This window comes from Schistocerca cancellata, chromosome 2, assembly GCF_023864275.1.
Source record: "Schistocerca cancellata isolate TAMUIC-IGC-003103 chromosome 2, iqSchCanc2.1, whole genome shotgun sequence".
Taxonomy (NCBI): Eukaryota; Metazoa; Arthropoda; class Insecta; order Orthoptera; family Acrididae; genus Schistocerca; species Schistocerca cancellata.
The window spans coordinates 448,187,681-448,215,151 of record NC_064627.1 but is presented as its reverse complement, the minus strand read 5'-3'; the positions used below and the strand labels follow the sequence as shown (position 1 = coordinate 448,215,151).

Here is a 27,471-nt window from a genome sequence, read left to right as displayed (position 1 = left end):
AATACGAACTAAAGTTAACCCCCATCATTTGTGTTTACACTCATGTTCGTTGTAATATTTCAGTGCATCGAAATATCGTCTGGAGCACGTGTTACAAATTTTTTCAACCTGATTTCTGGTTTTCCGTAGACTACAAAGTACGCTGTTTCTCTAATGCATGCAGTAATCTCCAAAAAGAACTTAACGAAGTGTTGTTCTGAGGTTTAGATTATAAATCGCCGCTTCTCGTAAGTTGACGAATTTACTAAGAGGACAAGACGACGAACTTGTCATCTTCCACGAACAATCCGTTAGTCATTTTAATAAGATTTGCAATTTAATTTTCAGGATTCAGAGTGGGTAACAAGTACAAAAGAAAGACTTATAGTCAGTCAGCAAGGGCCATGAGAATCGACTACCTTTACTGTGCAAGAACTTTGAATGGTTGCGGCGGTATATTCAATTTTGAAAAAGTAGTATGCCTGAAACCAGATTGTGGCGCTACGCCAAGAAATAATGGCAGAAATAAGTATGTTTAACTGTAATAGCACAGTTTAAGTTATTCAGGCACCAAAGGAACTAAATATCGTGGTATATAATTAATGTATTACGTTTAAAAAAAGTTAAACTTTATTTATTTTTCAGACTTTTGTGACTAGCACCGGTCGGTTTCGCTGTACATTCACTGATTGGCAGGGAAAACACAAGGAATACGTCCACGACTTGGACAGAAAAGCCTTCAGCTTAACAAGGGAACAGTTTACAAAAGTCGCCTGTAATTGCGCCGAAACACTGAAGATAAACACGGCTTAAACACAGAAAAAAAAGATCTCATCCAGAGCTTTAAGGACAAATTCAACTTTTCCCTCAGAACACCACAGAAGCTACATCTGCAACTAGAATGGCTACTTTTAATAAAACGAACGCTGAAGCGTTCCTTAATCTACACTCACATATTTTAGTTGAGAAAAATATGGGCCTCATCAGATTTATAATGTAGGTGAGACTGGCTGCTCAACTGCTCCAACTAAAAATTTGAATATTTTAAGCCCAAAGAGAAACCGCAGAATTATCAAATTATCTTCTCTGAAAGGGGTGTGAGCATCAGTATAATACGTAGTTTTAGTGCTGCTGGTCATTACGTCCCCGCCTTTCTTCATTTTCTCCAGGGTGTGTATGCAGCAGCTCTTTACGAACACTGTACAGCCGGTTCTTTTGACGTATGTAATGAATCTATGTGGATGAAAGCTGAAACGTTTAACAAGTTGTTATAACATTTCATACAAAAGTGTAAGGCCTAGCAAGGAAAACCAAATTCTTCTGTTGATGAATAACCACACATCACATGTTACATTGAAAACTATCAATTCATGTCGAGAAAATGATATTAGTTTACTGTTTTTCCCCTGCTACCAGCCATCGTATGCAACGCTGGACACGGCTTTCTATAGCTTATATAAAATGGCCTACAGCTGAGCTTGTGGTGGTTACTTAACGGTAGAGCCAGGATAATTGATAACGATTAAAGATTTTGCTGAGTTGATACTGGTTGCTGGGTTATTTAATGTAGCATACATCAAGGTTGTTACAATAAGGAATGCCACAAAAGACTTTAAAGCAAGTCGATTAGTTCCACTAAATTCGGAAATATTCGATGCTTCTGACTTTGAGCCATCCATGACAACAGACAGACGACATAATGCCTCTGGGTGAAAGAGAAGTAGTGATGCCTCTGGAGGTAACGCAGAAGACAACGAAGTAGGCTTAGCTGGACCATCTGATGAAACTGCAATACCTGGACCACCTTGTGTAGAACCATCCTATTTTGCCCTACCTCCTTTACCTAACGCTGCTCCAAAAGAAAGGAAACAGAGGAGAGAGTTCCTCTCATTGTACACCACAAGCAGCCCTGTCAAAAGAGCTTTAGAAAATAAACAAGCTGAAAAGAAAGCCAAAAAGAATAAGAAAGAAGAAAACCAAAAGAAAAGAGTTGAAAATAAGAATGCCAAATAGGGGGCTATGGGGAGAAAAAAATGAATGTGATAAGGAATTCTTTTTGGAAGCTTCTTTAGATTCTTCGATATCAGTCAACTACATTGAAGAAGGTGGCCATCGTGATTTCGTTGGAGAAGGAGTTCCTGAAATCTATAATGACTATGGTAAATCAGCGACTTGGTATTTGTGTTCTTGCTACCATAAACGGGCCTCTGCTACTTGTTCTAGGCTCACTGTGGCAGAAGCGAAGCGCAAAGCATATGTGTGCAAAGTAATTATTTATATTTATTTAGTTGTGTTTTCCATCGCCAGATTACTCGCCTATTTACGTCATATTGCCCGGAAATGAGTATAAAAAGACGAATTTGACATCATTTCAAAAAAATATAAAGAATTTGCCGTAAATTTTACATTTAGGGAAACTACGAAATCAATACTTGTAAAGAAAACTATAATGATGATTCTAAAGTATAGCCTGTTATTTTAGGCATCAGGTCTAAAACATGAGGATGAAAAAAATTCGGAAGCTTGTAGTCGTCATCTTGTCATCCTTTGCCCTATAAGGTTCAAGACAATGGGAATGAGTGGATTCTATACGCGTATTGCCAATTACTGTGCACAGTGCTAACGAAATTTTCTCTATATACTCAAGTAGTTTCTTGTCAGGGCTGTACATCCGCATGCTGCTTTTATACAGGAATCCGAGTCTTTCACAATCAACCATTCAAGTCTACTGATCGCCTATTTGTGAGCAGAATTATGATCTTACTGCTTACGTACCCGCGGTGCGGCAGATGGCGGAGGATGTGAGCTTATGTGACGCACAATTCGGCCCATCTTTTGCATTATGCGTGCTGTCGATACTACTGCGCAAAACATGTGCATACACGCACCATAAATAGCTGCTTTTTAACGCAAAATTCGCCGTTTTTGCTGTCACATCCGTCACCAGCGGTTGGATATGTGGCTTACAAACTGCCATCTGCTTGAGAAGTAATGACAATTGTGAGAAATCAGAGCTCAAAGGGAAAATTTTAGGTGTTCATTTCTGCCAGGTGCTATTCGATAGTGGAACGGTGAAGAAACTGTCTGAAAATGGTTCCGTGAATCCTGTGCACACACTTAAGTGTGAATTGCAGAGTAATCTTGTAGGTGCAGAAGAAGAAAAACTGCTTTTCACATATACAAGCATTTACATATTCGCGGGTCTAAATGAGAAGGCTGGGGCAGAAAGTCTGCCGCGGTCTTCCTCTACAGGCTGAGGAAAATACGAGTAAAGCTGGTTCGGAAAATATTTACAATAGGACTGACGGAGGACTCACCTCTGTTAATGAGCTTCAAAGATGACTCTGGAAGTTGTCACTATTTTGACGTCGATCCAGTGCCGTGCTCAATTTATCAAACTGTGAAACGCACGTAGCAATTCCGCCTGAGGGACGGTAACAGTAGCGTTTCCAATGCTCTGCTGTAGCTCTTCCAGCGTGTGAGGATCATTTGAGTGCACCTGACACTTCAATTTGCCCAAAAAATAAAATCACATGGTGAAAGACCAGGTGATCGAAGTAGGCAGGAGATTGCACTACCTATGATGGGTATCCTCTCCTCGCTTTACGCACAAGTGGTGGTGGGTGGTGGTTAGTGTTTAACGTCCCGTCGACAATGAGGTCATTAGAGACGGAGCGCAAGCTCGGGTTAGGGAAGGATGGGGAAGGAAATCGGCCGTGTCCTTTCAATGGAACCATCCCGGCATTTGCCTGAAACGATTTAGGGAAACCACGGAAAACCTAAATCAGGATGGCTGGAGACGGGATTGAACCGTCGTCCTCCCGAATGCGAGTCCAGTGTGCTAACCACTGCGCCACCTCGCTCGGTTTTACGCACAAGTGACAAGATGGTCGAAGCGATGTGTGCTGTTGCTGGACCTTGTTGAAAATATCCATGCAATTGTTTATTTGCTGTAAGTTGATCCACATACGGATTAAACCGTTTCTGGACATACCAGTTAGCATTAACAACTTGGTGAAAGAATCAAGCTACGATGCAGACACCAAACATTGTCCACCAAACACCAATCTTGACATCATGCAACGGCTCCTCAAAGTACTGACCGGAATTTCCTGATGCATAATGGCACATGTTGTAAGAGTTCACGTACCTTGTTACGCGAAACCATTTCTCATCTGACGAAATGAAAAACTGAGCATCCAAAAGTCCTGATTCCACCTCATTTAGAAACAAGCGGCAGACCTCAACACGCGATAGTTCGTCTCTAGACTTTAACTAATGCACAAAGTAATTTGGTAAAGAAACAGATGGAGGTCCTCTTTAACATGGTTTTCAAAGGACTACCTCTTAATTCTTACTTGCACAGATGAACAGTATTGTGATGTCTGACTTTTTTCAGGGCTTTCCTTCACTCGAGCCATGTTTTTTGGTGTTAGAACCCTTTTCAGGTTGTTACGTTCTTATTCGCTACAAAGTCAGGGTCGCGCCATTTTGCCTCTAAGTTCTGCATTTCAGACTTTGCTGGAGGTTTCGTCAAAACAGTTCCATTATTAACCACTTGCACAAACAGTTCCGCACACGTTTTATACGAATCACAATGAACATGTGCTACTTTATCGTGAGCACCATTTTGTGTCGCACTCAAAGGCACCTCTGCTCCTCTCACCCACTCAAACATAATGACATAGCGAACTGCTCGGCAAAGAGCGTGCGGAAGATTCGCATGCGCAGACAATTGTCGCATCTAAATCACAGTTTCCAGCATTTTCTGTGCTGGGCAGTTCTTTTCATTAACAAGGGTCTGTTCCATGTCAGTCTCATAAATAAAACCTAAGAAGAAAAAAAGAAAAAAAAAAAGAAACGGTGCACCACGAAAGAATTATCCAAATGGGACGGAAAGCAGTAGATGTGATGTACATATACAGCAAACAAATAATTACAATTCCAGAAAAAATAGATTATTTATTCAAGAGAAGGAGCTTCAAAAAAATTGAGCAAGTCAATAACGCGTTGGTCTACCTGTGACTTTTATGCAAGCAGTTATTCGGCTTGGTGTTGATTGATTAAGTTGTTGGATGACCTCATGAGGGATATTGTGCCAAATTCTATCCAAATGGTGCATTAGATCGTCAGAATTCCGAACTTATTGGGGGGCCCTGCCCATTGTGCTCCAAACGTTCTCAATCCTGGAGAGATCCGGCCACATTACTGGCCAAGGCGTCTCGTCTTCGGCTTACAATCTCATTGACTGGAGTAGAATTGTCTTCATTGATGAGCCCCGCTTCGAAAATGAGCCTCGATGGCCGCAGAAGACATGTCTGGAGACGGGCTGGACAGTGGTGTGATACTGGCTTACATTTCAGCACAATAATGTCCGCCCGCACACTGCCAGAGTCTCTACTGCTTGTCTCGGTGCTTGCAGAACCCTACCTTGGCCTGCAAGGTCGCCGGATCTCTCCCTGATTGAAACTGTTTTTCATTGTGGGCAGGGCCCTCCAAAAAGCTCGGAATTTTGATGATCTAATGCATCAATTGAATTTCTTAGAAGGACATCCAACAATTCTGTCAGTCAATGCCAAGCAGAAAGGGGCTTGCAAAAGAGCGAGAGGTGGACCAACGCGTTATCGACTTGCTCAATTTGTGAAGCTCTTTCTCTTGCATAAACCATCGACTTGTTCTGAAGTTGTAATCATTTGTTTCTCTATATATGTACGTCACATCTACTTATTTCCGTCCCATTCGGATATCTCTTTCGTGGTGCGTCGTTTCTTCCCTTGTTTTAGAGTGTATTTTCTGGGCTAATTTCATTTTTCCTTTTCCCTGTCCTGGGAGCTTCCTCAGCGGTGTATAAAGACTCTTGGCGATGGTCGGCGCGCATCACAAACCACGCGAGTTCCTGCTCTGCTGACTTGCCTGCAACCATTTGTTGGCAAACACGGATTATTTTTCTACAGTGCCAAACTTATATTGTTATTCTAAATGAGTGTCGCCATTCTCGCTTTCAACTACTCCTATAGCACTACTCAGTCCCCTGTAGCAGTAAAAAGATTCTCATATCTCACCACTGTATTTGAAAACTATCACCGCAAGTCTATACGGCATCTACAACCAGTCTATAGCATCTTCTTCACAAATAAAACAGGATAATAGTAAAAAAGGAGAAGGATACACGCGAAAACAGCAACTTCCAATTTCCACTCGAGCAAATAGAGTTTATTCTCCTCAAGCCGTTTCGTTGTTAGCAGACACCAACTGCAGGTAGCTGATGTTCCAGGTACTGATGTGAAGCCGCTGCCCACCGTGAGAGTGTTCGCTCACTATGTCACAGGAAAGTGGAAAACAGCTGAGCCCTTCACACTCGTGCACAGCATCGCGCCTTGTCAACTCTTTCAATTTTCCATAGCAAAAGAACAACTTCTTTGATTACTGAGGATCGCTTACTACCAATCTCACAAACGCAACGCTTTTGAAACCTCAGCTCCGCCCCACAGGGCCAACGATTCAACCCCTTCCCTCACTGGAGCTGTCGTTTTACTTCCAACTTCGTGAGCTCCAAAATGCCTCACAAAATTATTTAACAATTAGACCTTTCTGCTAATCATAATCGGGAGCATAAGGTAGGCATTTTCATTAGCCATTTCCTTCTCCCGCTGGTTGCGCTTCTGTATTGTGCTGATACCTATGAGGACTTTCCATTCTTTCCCAACAGTCGCCGGAAAACACCGGTCGTCGTGAGATATCACAAGGCCTTTAGCGACCCCAGTCGGCTCAAGCCTCGAAACATTTAGGAGGACCAGGGAAACATCAGCCCACTGACTCCAGACTGGCGGAAGTGTCCTTTCACCAGATCTCGCTTACTATGTACACTATTAGTACACTATTAATTGACTATGTTCTGTTTCTATATTGTGACTGCAACTTCTCATTTGCTAGCCTGCAAACTGAGTCATCACCCCCTCATAATGAGTGAGATGTTGATCTCAGAAAAGGATAAGATGTTAGTACTTGTCTTACAATTGTTACCCATCTCCTTGTCTGTGTTACAATGTAATAATTCACTATGTAGAATTTATTGCTTAACAGGTATTTATTAGCTGCCTTTTTAAATAAATACGTTTCAGTAATCTCTTGAATTTATTTTATAATTTTATTCCTGGATAGAAAACGCTGTTTTGAGTATTGTCATGGTCATGTACAGAACTGATTTTGCGGTAATTACCACGGTTATTTTAGATGTGCGTAACTGATTTCGTAAATGCACTCTCACAATGTAGTTAAAATCCCCAGTGTTTTGAACAGATCTTTACAATGAACCTGACTACTATTTTCGGTTATTATTTTTATGAGCCCTTTCTGTACTTTGAAAATTGTTTTCATCTTTTGTGCATTTTTTACACAGAAAAGAATTTCATAGCTAAGAACGCAGCTCTAAGGGCGTAACATGATGATGTCACACACACACACACACACACACACACACACACACACACACACACACACACACACACATATATATATATATATATATATATATATATATATATATATATATATATATATATATATATATTAAAAAAAAGATAATAGAATTTAGTCGACTTAAATCAGGTGATGCTGAGATCATTAGATTAGGAAATGAGACACATAAAGTAGTAGATGATTTTTGCTATTTGGGCAGCAGAATAACTGATGTAGACTGGCAATGGCAAGAAAAGTCTTTCCGAACAAGAGAAATTTTTTAACATCGCTTATAGATTTGAGTGTTAGGGAGTCTTTTCTTAAAGTACTTGTATGGAATGTAGCCATTTAGGGAAGTGAAACCTGGACGATAAACAGTTTAGACAAATAGAGTAAAGAGGCTTTTGAAATATTGTGCTACAGCAGAATGATGAAGATTAGATGGTCGATCAAGTAATTAATGAGAAGGTACTCAAAAGAATTCCGGTCTCGGAAACTGACGTACGGCCGGGAGAGCGGTGTGCTGACCACATGCCCTCCGTATCCGCATCCAGTGACGCCTGTGGCTGAGGATGACACGGCGGCCGGTCGGAGCCTTTAGGTCTTCATGGCCTGTGCGGGAGGAGTTTTACTCAAAAGAATTGGTTACAAAAGAAATTTGTGACACAAGCTGACTGGAAGAAGGGATTGGCTGTAACACACATTCTGAGACATCAAGGGATCACCGGGTTAGTACTGAAGGAAAGCGTGGGAGGCAAAAATCGTACAGGGAGAACAAGAGATGAATGTAGTAAGTAGATTCAGAAGGATGTACGTTGCAGTAGTTATTCAGAGATGAAGAGGCTCGCACAAGATAGAGTAGCATAGACGGCTATATCAAACCAGTCTTTGGACTGAAGACCACAACGCAGCAGACACGTCATCTACATTTAATTTTAATATGGTATTTTACCTCTTCAAACTACAACTCATGGCATTTGTTTTCTTTATGTTCGATGTAACTTCATTATACAGGGTGGTCCATTTATAGTGACCGGGCCAAATATCTCACGAAATAAGCATCAAACGAAAAAACTACAAAGAACGAAACTCGTCTAGCTTGAAGGGGGGAAACCAGATGGCGCTATGGTTGGCCCGCTAGATGGCTCTGCCGTAGGTCAAACGGATATGAACTGCGTATTTTTAAAAATGAACCCCTATTTTTTAATACATATTCGTGTAGTACGTAAAGAAATATGAATGTTGTAGTTGGACCACTTTTTTCGCTTAGTGACAGATGGCGCTGTAATAGTCACGAACGTATAAGTACGTGGTATCACGTAACATTCCGCCAGTGCGGACGATATTGCTTCGTGATACATTACCCGTGTTAAAAATGTACCGTTAACCAATTGCGGAAAAGGTTGATATCGTGTTGATGTATGGCTATTGTGATCAAAATGCCCAACGGGCATGTGCTATGTATGCTGCTCGGTATCCTGGACGACATTATCCAAGTGTCCGGACCGTTCGCCGGATAGTTACGTTATTTAAGGAAACAGGGAGTGTTCAGCCAGATGTGAAACGTCAACCACGACCTGGGACAAATGATGATGCCCAAGTAGGTGTTTTAGCTGCTGTCGCGGCTAATCCACACATGAGTAGCCGACAAACTGCGCGAGAATCGGGAATCTCAAAAACGTCGGTGGTGAGAATGCTACATCAACATCGATTGCACCCGTACCTTATTTCTATGCACCAGTAATTGCATGGCGACGACTTTGAACATCGTGTACATTTCTGCCACTGGGTACAAGAGAAATTACGGGACGATGACAGATTTTTTGCACGCGTTCTATTTAGCGACGAATCGTCATTCACCAACAGCGGTAACGTAAACCGGCATAATATGCACTGTCGGGCAACGGGAAATCCACGATGGCTGCGACAAGTGGAACATCAGCGACCTTGGCGGGTTAATGTACGGTGCGGCATTATGGGAGGAAGGATAATTGGCCCTCATTTTATCGACGGCAATCTAAATGGTGCAATGTATGCTGATTTCCTACGTAATGTTCTACCGATGTTACTACAAGATGTTTCACTGCATGACAGAATGGCGATGTACTTCCAACATGATGGATATCCGGCACATAGCTCGCGTGCGGTTGAAGCGGTATTGAATAGCATATTTCATGACAGGTGGATTGGTCGTCGAAGCACCATACCGTGGCCCGCACGTTCACCGAATCTGAAATTTGAAGGATATTTGCCATCGTGACCCACCGACAACGCCTGACAACATGCGTCAGCGCATTGTCAATGCATGTGCGAACATTACGGAAGGCGAACTACTCACTGTTGAGAGGAATGTCGTTACACGTATTGCCAATGCACTGAGGTTGACGGGCATCATTTTGAGCATTTATTGCATTGATGTGGTATTTACAGGTAATCACGCTGTAACAGCATGCGTTCTCAGAAATGATAAGTTCACAAAGGTACATGTATCAGATTGGAACAACCGAAATAAAATGTTCAGACGTACCTACGTACTGTGTTTTAATTTAAAAAAACCTACCTGTTACCAACTTTTCGTCTAAAATTGTGAGCCATATGTTTGTGACTATTACAGCGCCACCTATCACAAACCGAAAAAAGTGGTCCAACTAAAACATTCATATTTCTCTACGTACTACACGAATATGTAATAAAAATGGGGGCTCCTATTTTAAAAAACGCAGTTGATATCCGTTTGACCCATGGCAGCGCCATCTAGCGAGTCAACCATAGCGCCATCTGGTTCCCCCTTCAAGCTAGACAAGTTTCGTTCTTTGTAGTTTTTTCGTTTGACGCTTATTTCATGAGATATTTGGCCCGGTCACGATCAATGGACCACCCTGTATATTGACCACTTGAAGAGGTCTGCGAAAAAATCTGTTAACCTCAGAAAAAGATTAGTGTGATTCCGGTATTTGTTGTTTTTTCGTATGCACCACATTCTTGTAACGTGTTCTTCCAGTTGTACAACTAAAAATAAGTGTCTCCGAGATTAATTATTTTGTTTTGTTGTATGTGTGTTATTTTCTTTAAATACAGACAACGTATAATATAAACACAAAATTACGCTCTCGTGGGTCAGCACTTTCTTCTGCTGTCCTCTCTAGCTGCATTCTCCTTTGAGGGTGTAATTTTCTTTCTCTGTAAGGAGTTGTCTCGTTTTCTCAGTGACTACAATGTTTCTGTCATCAGCAAAGAGAATTTTTTCTCCATGACTAAGACTGACCTCCCAGACTCCATCTCCCGGTGATCGTTCCGCGAAGTCTCCATCGCCTGCGGCCAAATGCTGTTACTGTCTCTGTCCTCTGTGACCAACTGGTGGTGCCGTCTCCAAGTTGCCGTCCGTCCCCGCTCAACAAATGCCGCTGCCCCACACTCCCCCAGCCGCCAATATATCTCGTCCTCGTTCATCTGCGATACCTAGCGACAACAGTCGGTTAATATTAAACGTTTCCCGGCATAACGCTACAACCACTCTGACAAACTTTGTCCTCTGCTGAGTGGCCAGATTAAAGAGAATCGTGGATCACAGGGAAATAAGGACGTAATTAAGTGTATTTGTAACACCGACAGAAACTTTCACCTGTTTACCAAAGCAAAGTCTCTTCGGATAAAGATTTACGATCGATACACACAGAGTTTACAAAAGTACTCAAATGTAGGAAGACGATAAATAAGCAAGCGGATCAATAGTTTCGGAAGAGGCTCGAGGATTGCTACCGTTAATTAGTTATCTTGATTCAAAGAGAATATTCCGTACAAATGAGAATTATATTTATCTCAAGAAGATGTAATACCGATACTCACATACCTTCGTAAATGTCAAATATCTGACAGTCTTCTACAAGCACGATGAAGAATCATATACCGAAAAGTCATTTACCCAAGTGTCTTTGAAGTTACTAATTGCGAATGATAAAAATGGGATTTCAACTCTTGAAGTGTGAAGTTAGTTCGTCGTATAGAATGACGGCACACGTTAAAGAGTGATCTTGCGATAATGTTGTTTTTTAAAAAATACTTCTTTAATATTTAACTTCTAGTTTACCTTTGGGGGCATTGTTTTTTGTAGATTTACCTCTGCCTTTTGTTGCTTTGGGCGTTTTTGAATGACTTGTTTATTTATTTACCCCGATTATTTTTTTTCCATTTTTCTACTGTGTGCTCACTGCTCTTGTAATAACGTAAAATACGTAGTTTATATCACTATAACAATTTTTTCTGAAATCTCTCACTAGCAAGTGCCTCAGACAGGTAAGCTTCCATTTGTGCACCCTATTAAAATTGCGGAAGCATGCTGAACCTTGAATATAAAATATGCTTCCAGTTTCTACATGTAACACATTACCATCCACATATTTATTTCTGGTTCTCGATTGTCTCCTGCCATTCCATATATGTTGTAAAAAATTGTAAAACTGCACTATTCAATAGATTTTTACATTTTATTATTAATACAAAACAAAACTAAATAACATTTATTATGCGAGAAGAGACTCGTGCATTGTAGAACACCGACAGTACTTGTTTTCTATTTTGGGATCGTCCATTCTGTTTGTAAGTGAATTTAGCTGTTTGACAAAACCCCTCACAGTAATCACCGAAATAGATACTTATATGACACTGCACGGTGGTTCGGTTCCTTGTCCGACCATCCAAATACAGATCTTCCGTGGTTAGCCTAAACCGCTTCAGACAAATGCCGGTAGCGTTCCTTTGGAAAGACTTGGCCGATTTTTTTCCTGATCCTTCCCCTATCCGAGACTGTGTTACGTCCCTAATGACGTCGTTGTCGACAAGATGTTAAATCAAAAATTTGATATCCCGCCTCTCCAGCAATACGGGGACAGATTCGGAGAGCGACGTTGGTATTATATTGCCGGAACCATATTCTCAAGGATTAGGTCGTTTTATTGACAAGTTAGGTAACAGATGGTTAATCGTTGTAGGAGTATATGATAGACCAAATGAAAAACACATATCACAGTAAAGGATGCCGAAACCGTCGCATCAATACAAAGTGCAACCCCATTCTTCCCTCTCTGCCGGCGACGGCGACGTGTATTCTCGCGTGCTAACAACCATGTTGTTGTTGATGTTGTTGTTGTCTTCAGTCCTGAGACTGGTTTGATGCAGCTCTCCATGCTACTCTATCCTGTGCAAGCTTCTTCATCTCCCAGTACTTACTGCAACCTACATCCTTCTGAATCTGCTTAGTGTATTCATCTCTTGGTCTCCCTCTACGATTTTTACCCTCCACGCCGCCCTCCAGTGCTAAATTTGTGATCCCTTGATGCCTCAGAACATGTCTTACCAACCGATCCCTTCTTCTAGTCAAGTTGGGCCACAAACTTCTCTTCTCCCCAATCCTACCTCCTCATTAGTTATGTGATCTACCCACCTAATCTTCAACATTCTTCTGTAGCACCACATTTCGAAAGCTTCTATTCTCTTCTTGTCCAAACTATTTATTGTCCATGTTTCACTTCCATACATGGCTACACTCCATACAAATACTTTCAGAAACGACTTCCTGACACTTAAATCTATACTCGATGTTAACAAATTTCTCTTCTTCAGAAACGCTTTCCTTGCCATTGCCAGTCTACATTTTATATCCTCTCTACTTCGACCATCATCAGTTATTTTGCTCCCCAAATAGCGAAACTCCTTTACTACTTTAAGTGTCTCATTTCCTAATCTAATACCCTCAGCATCACCCGACTTAATTCGACTACATACCATTATCCTCGTTTTCCTTTTGTTGATGTTCATCTTATATCCTCCTTTCAAGACACTGTCCATTCCGTTCAACTGCTCTTCCAAGTCCTTTGCTGTCTCTGACAGAATTACAATGTCATCGGCGAACCTCAAAGTTTTTATTTCTTCTCCGTGGATTTTAATACCTATCCCAAATTTTTCTTTTGTTTCCTTTACTGCTTGCTCAATATACAGATTGAATAACATCGGGGACAGGCTACAACCCTGTCTCACTCCCTTCCCAACCGCTGCTTCCTTTTCATGCCCCTCGACTCGACCATAAAGGTGCCGAATGGCATCCTCCCATAGATTTTCCCAAGCTTCTTGTACCTTTGCAATTCTGCAATTCTTGCAGGCTCTGACGAACGAGTAGGTTCTCAATTCATCATCTCCCAGACATGTTCAGCTGGCGAGAGATCTGGTGATCTTCCTGGCCAAGGCAATTGTTGTTCACGACGAAGAGCAGCATCCGTATGTGGACGTACATTGTTCTGCTGAAGCAAGAAGAAGAAATGGCAGTAGCGCGGGGATAACAGCCTGTGCAGTGTAGCGGACACTACAGAAACACCAAATGTGACACCTTGAAGCCTGGGATGGGACCTGTGATTTGTGGGCGAATGCACTCTGGATTAGGCAGCTCAACAGGCCTACGCCATAAACGTGCACGTCTATCACTCACACACAGACAGAACCTACTCTCATCACTGAAGACAACGGGGCGCCATTCCACTCTCAGTCAACTGTTTTACGACATCAGAAGTCCGTAGCTCGTGGTCTAGTGACTAGCATTGCTGCCTCTGGATCACGGGGTTCCGAGTCCAATTCCCTGTCGGGTTGGGGATTTTCTCTGTCCGGGGTATTGGGTGTTTGTGTTGTCTTCATCATTTCATCATCATCGTCATTCGTGACAGTTGTTCGATTGGACCGTGCAAATCTTGGTCTGTGCAAAAATTGGGACGTCGTACGGGACCTGATAATCACGCAGTTGAGCGCCCCACAAGCCAAACCCGCACCATACGACACAAGAATACCCATGCTTGGTGGTGTCTTGGTATCAGTGGTAGCCTGGCCGGAGGCATTCTGCTGAATCAAACGGTTCCCGATGGTCTCTTATGACACAGCTGTTGCAATGTGCGTCCAGACTTCTTCACTGGGTTCGATCGGCCACTTCTCTTCGCACAGTCCATAGATCTTGACATGTGTCTGTACTGCGCGGACTAGAGATGGGTAGTTCGCGAACAAATGGGTCTAAAGGAACGGATCACCAAGATGGAGGAAAGGATCGAGGAACGAATTCCAAGGAACTGTCTTTTCATAGTTCACTTCGGTCGTGCTGGTCTACTTCTAGTTCCTGGGAACGAGGAACGATCGGTTCAAATGGTTCAAATGGCTCTGAGCACTATGCGACTTAAATTCTGAGGTCATCAGTCGCCTAGAACTTAGAACTAATTAAACCTAACTAACCTAAGGACATCACATACATCCATGCCCGAGGCAGGATTCGAACCTGCGAGCGTAGCGGTCGCTCGGTTCCAGACTGGAGCGCCTAGAACCGCACGGCCACACTGGCCGGCGATCGGTTCATAGTTCACTAGTTCATTCGGTCGCGGCGGTCACTTCGGCAGTTCTCGTTCCAGCCTCGGTCCCTTGGTCATCTCAGTCTCGGTCTCCCTCGGCCGCACTCGTCGTTCTTCACATGACCTCCTGTCGCAGTTCCACTGCCGACCGCACCTAATTAGTTCAGTATCCAGTTGTTCGTTTCGTTCACTGCACTCGCTCATTTTACATGTGTTTCAAACTGTTCTTGCACTTGGTACTGGCTATTTAGCGTCTGCGACCGGTAATTAAAAAGTATTTTATAGTTATGTAAATTACATAAAAATTACGTTGTATGTAATAGGTACCGGTACGTCTTTTTAGGTAACAAAAGGGCATATCAGCTCACTTCATTATATCGATGAACAGCGGAAGACATACTTATAACATGACAAGTTTTTTTATTATTCATATATTTTTTGGCTTCATCGACTTGATTTAGCAACTAACTTTCAATAATTTGCTTAATTTGTAGTGTAAGAAAAATCATATAAAACGATTTTCGTGCATCTTTCATGTACAAAATATTACATTTAGGAAGGCTCTAAGTATTCTTAAATTTGGTTGTTTCCAATTTGCATTACCTGCTAGTTTTATTTCTTTGAAAAGAAAAAAAAAGTGGGATGTGGATCATTTTGGCTCAATAGGAAAAGGGGTGCCTCTCCACTTGAAAAGACATAGATTGCCATAAAATCTTATTTAGCTATTATCTCAAAAACATTTGTTCAGAAGGAGCTTTCAAACCACAAACTTTATTACTGCGAACTTAATTACTATTACTGCTGCATTAACTTTAATAATGCAACATAAAAACCTAATGTTCACTAAGCGTGTGAGGCAAGTATGATGAGAAAACCACATTTTATTTTAAAACTATTTATTCTTCCATTAAGTATCTACTTCGCCTAGGAACTCACAGACAACGTAAGTATATATAGGGTGTAAACGGTTATTGTTTACAACGTAGCATAGCTGTGTAGAGGAAGTCGAGACGAAGAATTTTATACGTGACACTTCTGGTCTATTAAGTTGGGAAACAGCCACCAACAGGTTTACAAGACTACATGAGCTATAGCCCATGCGCGTCGCGTGAGATTTTCATGTTCTCTTCTCCAGCTCTCTACACGCAAACTATTAATGCTATAAAAAATGAATAGGACCTTTTTTGTAGGAAATTTAATGTAGTTAAATATTATACCGGGGTACGTTTTCGCTAGAGGCAAAGGTTTTCTACTTATTAAAGAAAAACGTAGAGAAGTGACTTTGAAACCTTTTCCATATTACGTTAAACACAATTATCAGCATTGAACTAGTAATAGATTTCGCTTTTATTTTATATTCATATACATTTGTGTAAAGTTCATACACTCCTGGAAATGGAAAAAAGAACACATTGACTCCGGTGTGTCAGACCCACCATACTTGCTCCGGACACTGCGAGAGGGCTGTACAAGCAATGATCACACGCACGGCACAGCGGACACACCAGGAACCGCGGTGTTGGGCGTCGAATGGCGCTAGCTGCGCAGCATTTGTGCACCGCCGCCGTCAGTGTCAGCCAGTTTGCCGTGGCATACGGAGCTCCATCGCAGTCTTTAACACTGGTAGCATGCCGCGACAGCGTGGACGTGAACTGTATGTGCAGTTGACGGTCTTTGAGCGAGGGCGTATAGTGGGCATGCGGGGGGCCGGGTGGACGTACCGCCGAATTGCTCAACACGTGGGGCGTGAGGTCTCCACAGTACATCGATGTTGTCGCCAGTGGTCGGCGGAAGGTGCACGTGCCCGTCGACCTGGGACCGGACCGCAGCGACGCACGGATGCACGCCAAGACCGTAGGATCCTACGCAGTGCCGTAGGGGACCGCACCGCCACTTCCCAGCAAATTAGGGACACTGTTGCTCCTGGGGTATCGGCGAGGACTATTCGCAACCGTCTCCATGAAGCTGGGCTACGGTCCCGCACACCGTTAGGCCGTCTTCCGCTCACGCCTCAACATCGTGCAGCCCGCCTCCAGTGGTTGTCGCGACAGGCGTGAATGGTGGGACGAATGGAGACGTGTCGTCTTCAGCGATGAGAGTCGCTTCTGCCTTGGTGCCAATGATGGTCGTATGCGTGTTTGGCGCCGTGCAGGTGAGCGCCACAATCAGGACTGCATACGACCGAGGCACACAGGGCCAACACCCGGCATCATGGTGTGGGGAGCGATCTCCTACACTGGCCGTACACCACTGGTGATCGTCGAGGGGACACTGAATAGTGCACGGTACATCCAAACCGTCATCGAACCCATCGTTCTACCATTCCTAGACCGGCAAGGGAACTTGCTGTTCCAACAGGACAATGCACGTCCGCATGTATCCCGTGCCACCCAACGTGCTCTAGAAGGTGTACGTCAACTACCCTGGCCAGCAAGATCTCCGGATGTGTCCCCCATTGAGCATGTTTGGGACTGGATGAAGCGTCGTCTCACGCGGTCTGCACGTCCAGCACGAACGCTGGTCCAACTGAGGCGCCAGGTGGAAATGGCATGGCAAGCCGTTCCACAGGACTACATCCAGCATCTCTACGATCGTCTCCATGGGAGAATAGCAGCCTGCATTGCTGCGAAAGGTGGATATACACTGTACTAGTGCCGACATTGTGCATGCTCTGTTGCCTGTGTCTATGTGCCTGTGGTTCTGTCAGTGTGATCATGTGATGTATCTGACCCCAGGAATGTGTCAATAAAGTTTCCCCTTCCTGGGACAATGAATTCACGGTGTTCTTATTTCAATTTCCAGGAGTGTATTAAGTACAGTAAAATGTAATTGTAAAATTTCATATCCGTTTCACTCTCGTCTGTTAATGGCTATCCGACTGCCCTTGCTCGCTCAGAAATTCTCAAATAACTGATGACTGACTCCATTCACGAAACCTTCCCCCCATCTTCTTTCTTTTCACCTATAAAGTTAATACGATATTCCAGCATCGTTATGTAGTTGCCGCTGTTGCTGATATAAAGCTTCTAATTTTAGTATGTCGCTTCTTAGCAACTGTGCAGGAAGTTATGATTTATATAAATAAATCCTCAGTTCCCGCACAGTTAGTATAGCAGTTTGATGCGCAGACGATGTGATGTAGACACCAGCAAATTACAAAAGAAACTATTAATGTTGGTTTGAAAGACGACTCATTACTCCCCAGTTATTTAATGCGAGTAATTCCTTTGCGAATGTGAATTATTTTACGTTAACGAACAGAAAACAAAGACGTTGCACTTGCTACGGTCTTCCCTCGAAAAGGAAAGGCGACTGTGTTCTGGGGCGGCCGTGCTGGGTCGTAAACAGGTTTTAGTTCCGTAAATCCGTACTTCCGTTCGCGTTGAGCCTGCCGGCCTATCTGTTAGTCTTTACCTGGCCATGTGGCCACCGAGTAACATCTTTGTCTGCTTGTAGTCACTGCCCCCTCAGACGAATATTGCGATGCGAAAACCGCGTTCAGCTAAGAAAGTCTAAGTAAACAACCTGTCTACATTAGGCAATTAATGAATTTATCATGCAAAAATGGTTCAAATGGCTCTGAGCACTATGGGACTTAACTTCTGAGGTCATTATTCCCCAAAAACTTAGAACTACTTAAACCTAGCTAACCTAAGGACATCACACACATCCATGCCCAAGACAGGATTCGAACCTGCGACCGTAGCGGTCGCGCGGTTCCAGACCGTAGCGCCTAGAACCTCTCGGTCACTCCGGCCGGCATTTATCATGCAGTCGTGCAGAAGTAATACTTGGGCGGACGTAATATTTTTTCAAGGTTTTCAAATTTTTGTGGTCAAGGGTTCTTATCTCATTGAGCTCAAATTTCACAGCTCGTTCCTACATGGAATGGAACCCAGTTGGCGAAAGGAGAGAGAAGGGTGGTAGCCCAAGAAAAGAAAACATAACTTTTAAAATTGTCATAAGAGCAACCATAATTATACTTCGAATCTTTTATCATTGACTTTATCGACACCATTCCCTACTATTCAATTTCCAACTATTTTAATCATGTGTAATTTTACGTATCAATATTTATTTGTAATGGTTTGTACAATGCATACAGAGATTCTCTTTAAAACTTTTCAAGGTAACTTTTTAAGGCGAATTAGTTACGAAATTATAATAATATTACAGATGCAAAGATTTTCAACGTCTGTATTGTAGTACCACTACAAGAAAATAGAGGTGGATAGAGGAGAATGCAAATATTGCAGTCATCATTAATATTGCTGGAGGTTACACGGCTAATTTAAAAAGGCATCTTATAAAGAAACACTCCACAGTGCCACTGGAGAGGACGGATTTTCGATCTAGGTCTCCATCGTCAACATCTCCAGAAACAAGTGCTACGACGTCAACTGCGTCTTGTCAGCGATTCACCCCAGCCTCTACCTCCTCGTCCTCTGTGAGCGAATCTGTCAGCGATGTTGATTCGCTATCGTCGAACAATCTGGTCAGCAGGATGCCTGCATTTGCCACCTTTGAACCTGTTTCAATAGGAGGAGAACAGTCATCTTTGACAAATTTTGTCAGTATTATTAAGCCCCTCTCAATTTATAAAAACAAAGAAATCGACTTACAGTTGCTTAAAATGATTTGTAAGGAATATCATCACTTCAGCATTGTGGAAGACAAAGAATTTAGGAAGTTTGTTTCCCTGCTCTGCCCCAATTACCAGCTTGCAAGGAGGAAAACCCTTTGGACCAGCTTGCTGCCACAACTATTCAGTCAACTGCGGGATAATTTACGAGGAAAACTGAATTCGACGACAGCAGTCGCTCTGACAACTGACGGGTGGACTTCCTCGAACAATCAAAGTTTTATTGCGATTACTGCACACTGTACGGATGATAACTCGAGACTTCATTCGAATGTACTGAGTTGCCTGGAATTTTCGCCTCGACACACTGCAGAAAATATAGGTAATTTTCTACAAAGATAAGCTACCAACTGGAGAATAAGCAACAAAATAGTGGCAGCTGTAACCGTCAATGCAGCTAACATGGTTGCTGCGGTCAAAATTGGTAAATGGGCTCACATCCCCTTTTTCGCCCACACTATAAGTTTAATTCTCAAATTGGGTATAAAACCAACAGAGAGTGTGGTCGAAAAAATTAAATGTATCGTTCAATTTTTCAAAAAAAGTTCACTTGCAATAAATAAACTAAAGGAAACGCAAGTGCAAATGAATCTGCCGATACTGAAACTATAACAAGAAGTCCTCACGCGATGGAACTCGCTTTTCGACATGCTAGTACGTGCTATTGGAAACAAATTGCCCATAATTTCCGCTTTAGCTGTTCTCGGAAACGATGCCACAGGAGTGGGATATCATAGAACATTCAATTACGTTACTTCAAATCTTTTATGAAGTAACTAAAGCGGTGAGCGCTAAGCAAACTGTGCCGTTGCCCAAAACGGAGGTTTTAACCTGGACGCTTTTAAACTTCATGCCTACGTTTAAAACCCAGGAAGGGTTGCCCCCGTAATAGTTGCAATGTCTGAGACGATGATAAAGGCTGCCGAAGAGCAGCTTGTTAATACGTCGGTCGTATGTTGTTGGCCAAGCGACGTTACTTCATTCAAGATTTATTTTTATTTTATTTTATTTTTAAACGTGTTCACAGCAGGAAGCACGAAGTATATGCAGGCATACGATGGAATCGTGAGTGAAGTTCATCAACTATTAGCACAAGAAAAAGCTATTGAGTCGATATCCATCATTTCGCGAAGAGTTCCACTTCAAAAGGACTCCCATCATCATCATCTTTTCCAACATTAACAAGTTTTAATTTGTGGAAAGCCTTTGACAACGAAGAGGCAAAACCAACACAAGCTTATGATTCTAAGGCTATGGCTGTAACTGAAATGGACAAATACATTTCTGAGATGTTGCTCCCGAGGGATGGTGATCTTCTGTTGTGGTGGGAACAAAGGAAACTTCTTCACCCACATTTATATTCATTGGCCCTAAATAGGCTGTGCGTACCAGCGACTTCAGTCCCTTCAGAGAGGATATTTTCGAAAGCAGAACAAACACTGACTGAAAAAAGAAGTCGATTGGGGCCATCAAAAATTTCAGAAATTGTATTTATCAATGGCAATGTTTAAGTTTGTACATATGTGTTGTAGAAGCTGTTAAATAGAGTTTTACAATGAAGTGAAATGAATTTATATAAATAGTTCCCTGTACCATTTTCACATTTCAAATTGGGTTGGTAATCCTTTGGAGGAGTTACAGGGCAGTCTGTTTTAAGTTCATTCTAATCTCCTTTACATTCGCTCAAGTCACCAATTTTTTTAATAGCACGTGTTTCGAAAACGTCTGATCCCACTTGAGTTTATAAAATGTATATTATTTATTCAAATACTATCATTTTTGTAGTACCTGTAATACTTTTTTTGTTGGAAATGAGTCTGTCATGAAAGAAAGATTTATGAATTGTAATTCTAAAAAACTGTTTCTACAATTTTTATCCAACACTGTAAAACTTAGTGTTTGTAGGGTACAATGCTACTAGTCGTGAGTGACCGCAGAAATTTTTCCAAGGAAGGGGAAAAGGCTCTAAAATAGCCATTTCTGATATAAAATAATTGATCACTTTTGAGATGTGTTATGCCACCAGAACTCCCGCGAAATGATGGACATCGACTCAATATTCGTATTTGTTGTGGGTAGACTACTTTGATACCTGTAAGACAGGCATGATTCACGATTACCTTCTTTGAAGTAAACCTTTCTGCGTTGTTAATATGATTCTAGAAATGACACATTTCTCAAGTTGACGATCTAACATTATATCATTTTACGATAACATTTATAATGTAATGACCAGTAAGTTACGAAATAAAACAGCAAAATATATAGAAAACATATTTTTATCAAGTACTAGTAACGTCAAACTGATACTGAAAGCGAAAAATCTGAAGTATGAAACGATCAGAAATGAGAATACTATTGGTTAGAAACAAAAATGAACCAGCCATATAGAACATTTGACTAATCTTTCTCGAAAGAGACAAAGCAGAAAAAAATTTAAGGCATCGCGAAACGCACACGGTATTCTGTTAAACAAAACATTGCTCTAGGGAGCGCTACCTTTAGCTATTGCTGATTACGTTAAGAAAACTGTGACGGGGAATTCGGTTCCACGACGGTGAAACGCCTAATACGCAACTCCACAACAATATTTCGAAAAAGGCAGTGAAGGAAGTCGGTACGGCACAAACGAGCGGCTATTTTCCGTCTTTCTTTGATCCAAGTGAAAACGGCATGTTCATTGCTATGGAAGGTGGGCCGAATGAAGCCTGCGCTCCATAATCGAGTGTCTGCTGTCAGAGTTTGTAAAGAGAATATGAGAACTTATACAATATTATTTCAGTGGTACAGGCTGGCACACGAAAAATCGGCCCCGAGTACTAGACTGCCCATTGTCCCCCAACAATCGTCATCTATTGTTTCGCAGTTGTTGCTTGCGTTAGCTTATTTGTTATTTCTTCACTGCCTAATTATTACATGTTTATCTGTTTGTTGTATCTGCTCGTAACGGGCGACAAATCGTGCGTAATTGACGAGCAGTCTGTACTCGGGGCCGGTTTTCCGTGCGCCACCCTATATTATTTCCCTGCTATCAGCCACGCAACGCTACAGTTGGCTAAACGAGAGGTTCTGCAGAATCACGGAAATTACTTCTATAAGTGTGTGAGAATTCTGTAATGAATAAAAACTCTGTACTCCAGGGGGGAGGCAAGTGCCCCCTCTTGGTGCCCTCCATCCTTCAGTCACCTACACTACTAGTTTTCAGTTCTTCATAGGAACCACACACCAACCACAAATGAACGATGAACGAGTAAAAATGAACTGTTCCCAAAAAAGAACGATCGCCAGTGAACTAGTTCCCAAGAATGAACGAGTTTGCCGATCTCTATCCTGGACGCTGTGCCCTGCACTTTGATTTATCTTCAGCTTTGCACTTCTGTCGTTGTGTGTCGTCGAAATACTTGCGCATTTCCCGCCTGGAATACTTCCCAGCTTGTGAACTTCTCCTCGTTGTTCTCATACCATTGCTTCGCAGTGCCCTCCAAGTAGAAAAATACGTTAGCCAAACACACGGTGTCATCCCATTTGTCAAATTTGACTATACGCTCATATGCCTTCAGCCACTTTTCCGGATCTTGGCCATCGTCACCAGAAAACCCGGAAGGATGTCTCATGTGGTGGCAAACAGTTGCTGTCATCGTGATGTCCTCTTCTTCTTCTGTATCCGATAGATTGCGATCTGTTGAATGTGGCTTGAACTTGGGTTTCTCGCCACGTAAACGGCGGTTCTGTCGTGGCCTGATGGGAGCCACTGTGTCGTCGATAGTGTGAGGTATCACAGAATAAATGTCACGTAGAGGAAGGTGTAAGTAGATGAATGACGAACACTAACTTCACTTAACGAAGGTTTATTCAGCACTTGCACATACAAGAGCGCGGAGCGAACTGCCTCCGGTCAGAACACATACGGTATATAAATACAGCTACATTACATTCTAGTAAAATTATTGTTGCCATTTGTGGATACTTCTAGAATGTACTCGAACCAAATATAGAAATTAAAATTTTATAGTTCATGTGAGCTGTGAACTCACGACCCTACATGCAACAACCTCGCGTGATAACCATTACACTAGGGCGACTGCGCTACTCGGCTTCTTCTGCGACAATATGCCGATACAATTTGGTATGGTGCCGCATATGGTACGTGTTTTTCTGTAAAGGTGGTATGTGAGGCTGTAGGGTCACCTTCATAGCGGGTCGCAGGAGCGAGGAGGCATTCAAAGTCGGCGTACATTACAAATGGGCATAGCTCCTGGAGGTGAGCATTCTTAAACTTTATGAATTTGTTGTTCTCAGTGGACATAATAACACGTACTGGTTCCTTGGATGTACAGTCTACTAGATGTGCAGCTAATAACTTGTCTGATGAGAAATAATTGAGGCACCTTAAACAAATTTGTTGCTTATGTTCATGTTTATTTATGTGGGTGGAAAGGAGTCGGGACATGTCATTGATCCAAACATAGTGACAATTATCACCTTCAGAGAAGAGCAGCCTGTTTACATGCAGCTCACACTCACCGCAAATTTTGAGAAATGGAGAGGGCCGACGGCGGTATGCTTGTCTTGCTCACCTGACTTGCTTTTCTTCTCCGGGTCATAAACATGAACTGATATGCTGCTATTCTGTGCCTCAAATTTAGGTATGTCATGGATCTTGACGGGGAACTCTATACCATCAAAGTTATAACACTTATGAATGTCAAGGTCTCTGCCGTACTGAGTTGTTGGTTGGGAATTTGTCTGTAATTTCTCTCGCAAGTCAGGATTGACCATGCAAAACAAGCCTGATCGTTTGTATTTTCGACATTAATGCGTACATGCTTATTAGCTATATCTTTAGGGAGCTTGATATTGCTTGACCCTCCATTTACTGGATCGTAGATATGTCCAAGTGTAGAATTCTGCTGAGTGCTTAAGCTGACGCTCTTATTTCCATCTCGGAAAACCGGTCCAATATAGCACTCAAGTTGGATTTACGAAACCACTCGGCGATTGACGTGCTCCGTGTTATCACGTCACTCCCCCCCCCCCCCCTCAAAGATAGTGAAATGTTGTCTCTTCAACACCAGACTCAACTTTGGGGGGCGGGGGCGGGTGGGGGGGGGAGTGATAATTCGATGCAAAGCACCGCACTGCATCTAATGGCGGGATACCGCAGATTATTGAATACCTTGAGGAGCTCCATTTCCACAACTGGAAGGCACGCTCTTAGAAAACCAACAGGGTCGCGGTATCCTCCTGCCGGGTTCTCGATCCTCGTGAACGAGATTCGCTCCTCAAATACATCTAACTTTGTACTCTAACTGTGGTATGGTATCAGTGACCTGATGTCCTTCACTAAAGGGACGGGAGAGGGAACTGCCACTAGCCATAGGATCTTCTCTATTACTAATACTATAATTACAACTAGTCGATGGAGCTGGCGAGGTGGACAGGGGTGTGTACTGTACGTCACGTGATCGGCGAGGACGTGACGGCGCAGGAGGAGACGCTGCAAAATTGGGCCGCTGCGAGCAGCGTGGTTGCTGCAGCCCTAAGCCGTTAGCCTGCGGGAGGGTGACCCAGGGACGCCAGAGCGATGCTGTGGCAGTCGCGGCTGGAGCAGAATCGGGTCCGGTGGCAGCGGCGGGGGAGGGGGCGGCGGCCGCTTCCCGCTTGGTGACAGGCGGTGCCCTTATAGGCGAAGCATGCCTCACAGGACCTCGTGTAGATGTTATAGTCTTCGCCGTCCCCGGTACCCGAGCCACGGCGCATTGTTGGAATCGTTTTCCTGAGTCGACTGCTGTAGAATAATGAAAAACAAAATTAAATACAAGGTTCTAGACATCGACAGCTATCGCTACAACTGGATGGAAAGAAAGGATACTGGTTATTTGTAAGCAGTGTGAATATATATTTTACCTGTTTCGCTCTGGTTCCTTGACATCTCCCTCATCTCCTCGCGATGACGAAGGTCTCTCTCCCTCTCATCCACCCACTGTGGCATTTCGCCCTCGCCTGAATTTGGGAAGAACCATCGATTCATTTCCCCTATATCACCTGAAACATAATGATGTAATAATAACAAAACATACACACACAGAAACTATGGGGAACAAAATATATATGTGTATATATTTAGAATATATACTTACATGAGATCTGCGATGGCTCCTGGATATCTCCAGTACATACCCCTCTCTGTCCCCCTTCCTCATACAGGGCGTTTCAAAAAGAAAGAGCAGATTTCAAACATTTATTTCTCAAAAACTACAAATGATAGAAACACAATTCCAACGGTCCTTCACTCAATATGAGTACCAAATGTTACACAACAAATATCAAAACTGTACCTCAATATGAGCACCATTTGTTACACGACAAATATCAAACCGGTATCTCATTTCTTGCCACACACGACGCAACTGGTCTTTAGTTACCGAATTCACGGCCGCAACAATTCGATGTCGTACCTCTTGAAGAGTAGCGGGCATAGGTGGGACATAAACACAGTCCTTTATGTACCCCCACAAATAAAAATCGCAGGGAGTAAGGTCTGGTGACCTGGGAGGCCACAGACGATGACATTGATCTTGTGCTCCTGCTCTTCCAATCCACCGTCCTGGAATGGTGTTATTTAGGTACCGTCGTACAGGTTCAGAGAAGTGTGGTGGGGCGCCATCTTGCATGAAGATGAAGTGATTTGAATCTTCCTGAAGTTGAGGAAATAGCCAGTTTTCTAACATGTCCAGGTAAATGGTTCCTGTGATAGTTTTCTCCATGAAAAAGAAAGGTCCATAAACTTTGTTTACCGAAATTGCACAAAAGACGTTAACCTTTGGTGAGTCTCTTTCATGTTGAATAACGTCCCTCGGAGTTTCACTCGCCCAAATTCGTACGTTATGCCGATTAACTTTACCAGAAATGTGAAACGTTGATTCATCTGAAAAAATTAATCGTTCGGCAAAATTGTCCTCTTCCATGTCCTGTAGAATTGCAGTTGAAAATTCGAACCTTTTGTTGTGGTCGTCAGGACGCAATGCTTGCAATAACTGCAGTTTGTACGGCTTCATGTGCAGACGGTTACTCAGAACGCGCCATACCGTTGTTTTAGACATGTTTAGTTCGTGACTTGCCCGTGTCGTGGATTTTCTAGGGCTCCTTTCGTAAGCTGCACGGACACGCTCGACATTTTCATCCGATGTGCGTGGACGACCCATGCTTTTTCGCTTGCAGATGCAACCATCTTCTACGAATCTGTGATGCCACTCATAAATTTGCTTATGACGAGGCGGCTGTTTGTTGAATTGACGGCGGAATGCACGTTGCACACCAACAATGGACTCTAACTTTGCAAATTGCAGCACACAAAATGATCGTTCCTGTGGTGTCGTCGCCATTTTCCTACAAACAAACGCCAGCGCCACTGCGGATTTGCATGGAACTTCTGCGCGGACCATTGAAAAACTTTGAACCTTTCTCTGACAAGAAACGTTTGAATTGTGTTTCTATCATTTGTAGTTTTTGAGAAATAAATGTTTGAAATCTGCTCTTTCTTTTTGAAACGCCCTGTATATCAATAAATCATCTAGAACAACAAAGAATATACACCATATTACATATACGGTGGAGTTTAATTACCTATACACAGTACTATACGAAATTCCTAGTGAAAAGAAAAGAAGAACGTTTGTTGTTTTTGATCCTCGAAATAATCTACAACAACAATACCAGCTACAACATATTACATAAACGGTGAAAAATTTTAGAAAGAAACTACATATACTTCACGAATACGAAATTAATAGTGAAAAAGTAACATTTATCGATTTTGGTCCTTCTAAATCATCTACAACAACCTCAGACTCGTTGTTCAAAATGCATTACATATACAATGAAGGACCTATATACTGCTTACGATGATACTGATGCTGCTGCCGCAGTTCATGCCACTGCTGCTGCTGGTGCAGCTGATGGCACTGCTGTTGCTGTTGCTGCTGCAGCTGCAGCCACTGTTGTTGATGCAGTTGC

General features: G+C 42.6%; 1 protein-coding gene across 1 annotated transcript in view; it reads right to left on the bottom strand.

Annotated features, from left to right (window-relative positions):
- The window catches only part of LOC126154917 (odorant receptor 43a-like), a 137,517-nt gene that overhangs the window by 109,760 nt on the left and 286 nt on the right, over nt 1-27,471 (bottom strand). Inside the window, exons 2-3 of the mRNA XM_049916195.1 lie at nt 19,236-19,342; nt 10,703-10,896 (exon numbers count right to left, since the gene is read on the bottom strand). Of these exons, the coding sequence (XP_049772152.1) occupies nt 10,703-10,896; nt 19,236-19,342 (301 nt within the window). The remainder of the gene's footprint in view (nt 1-10,702; nt 10,897-19,235; nt 19,343-27,471) is intronic.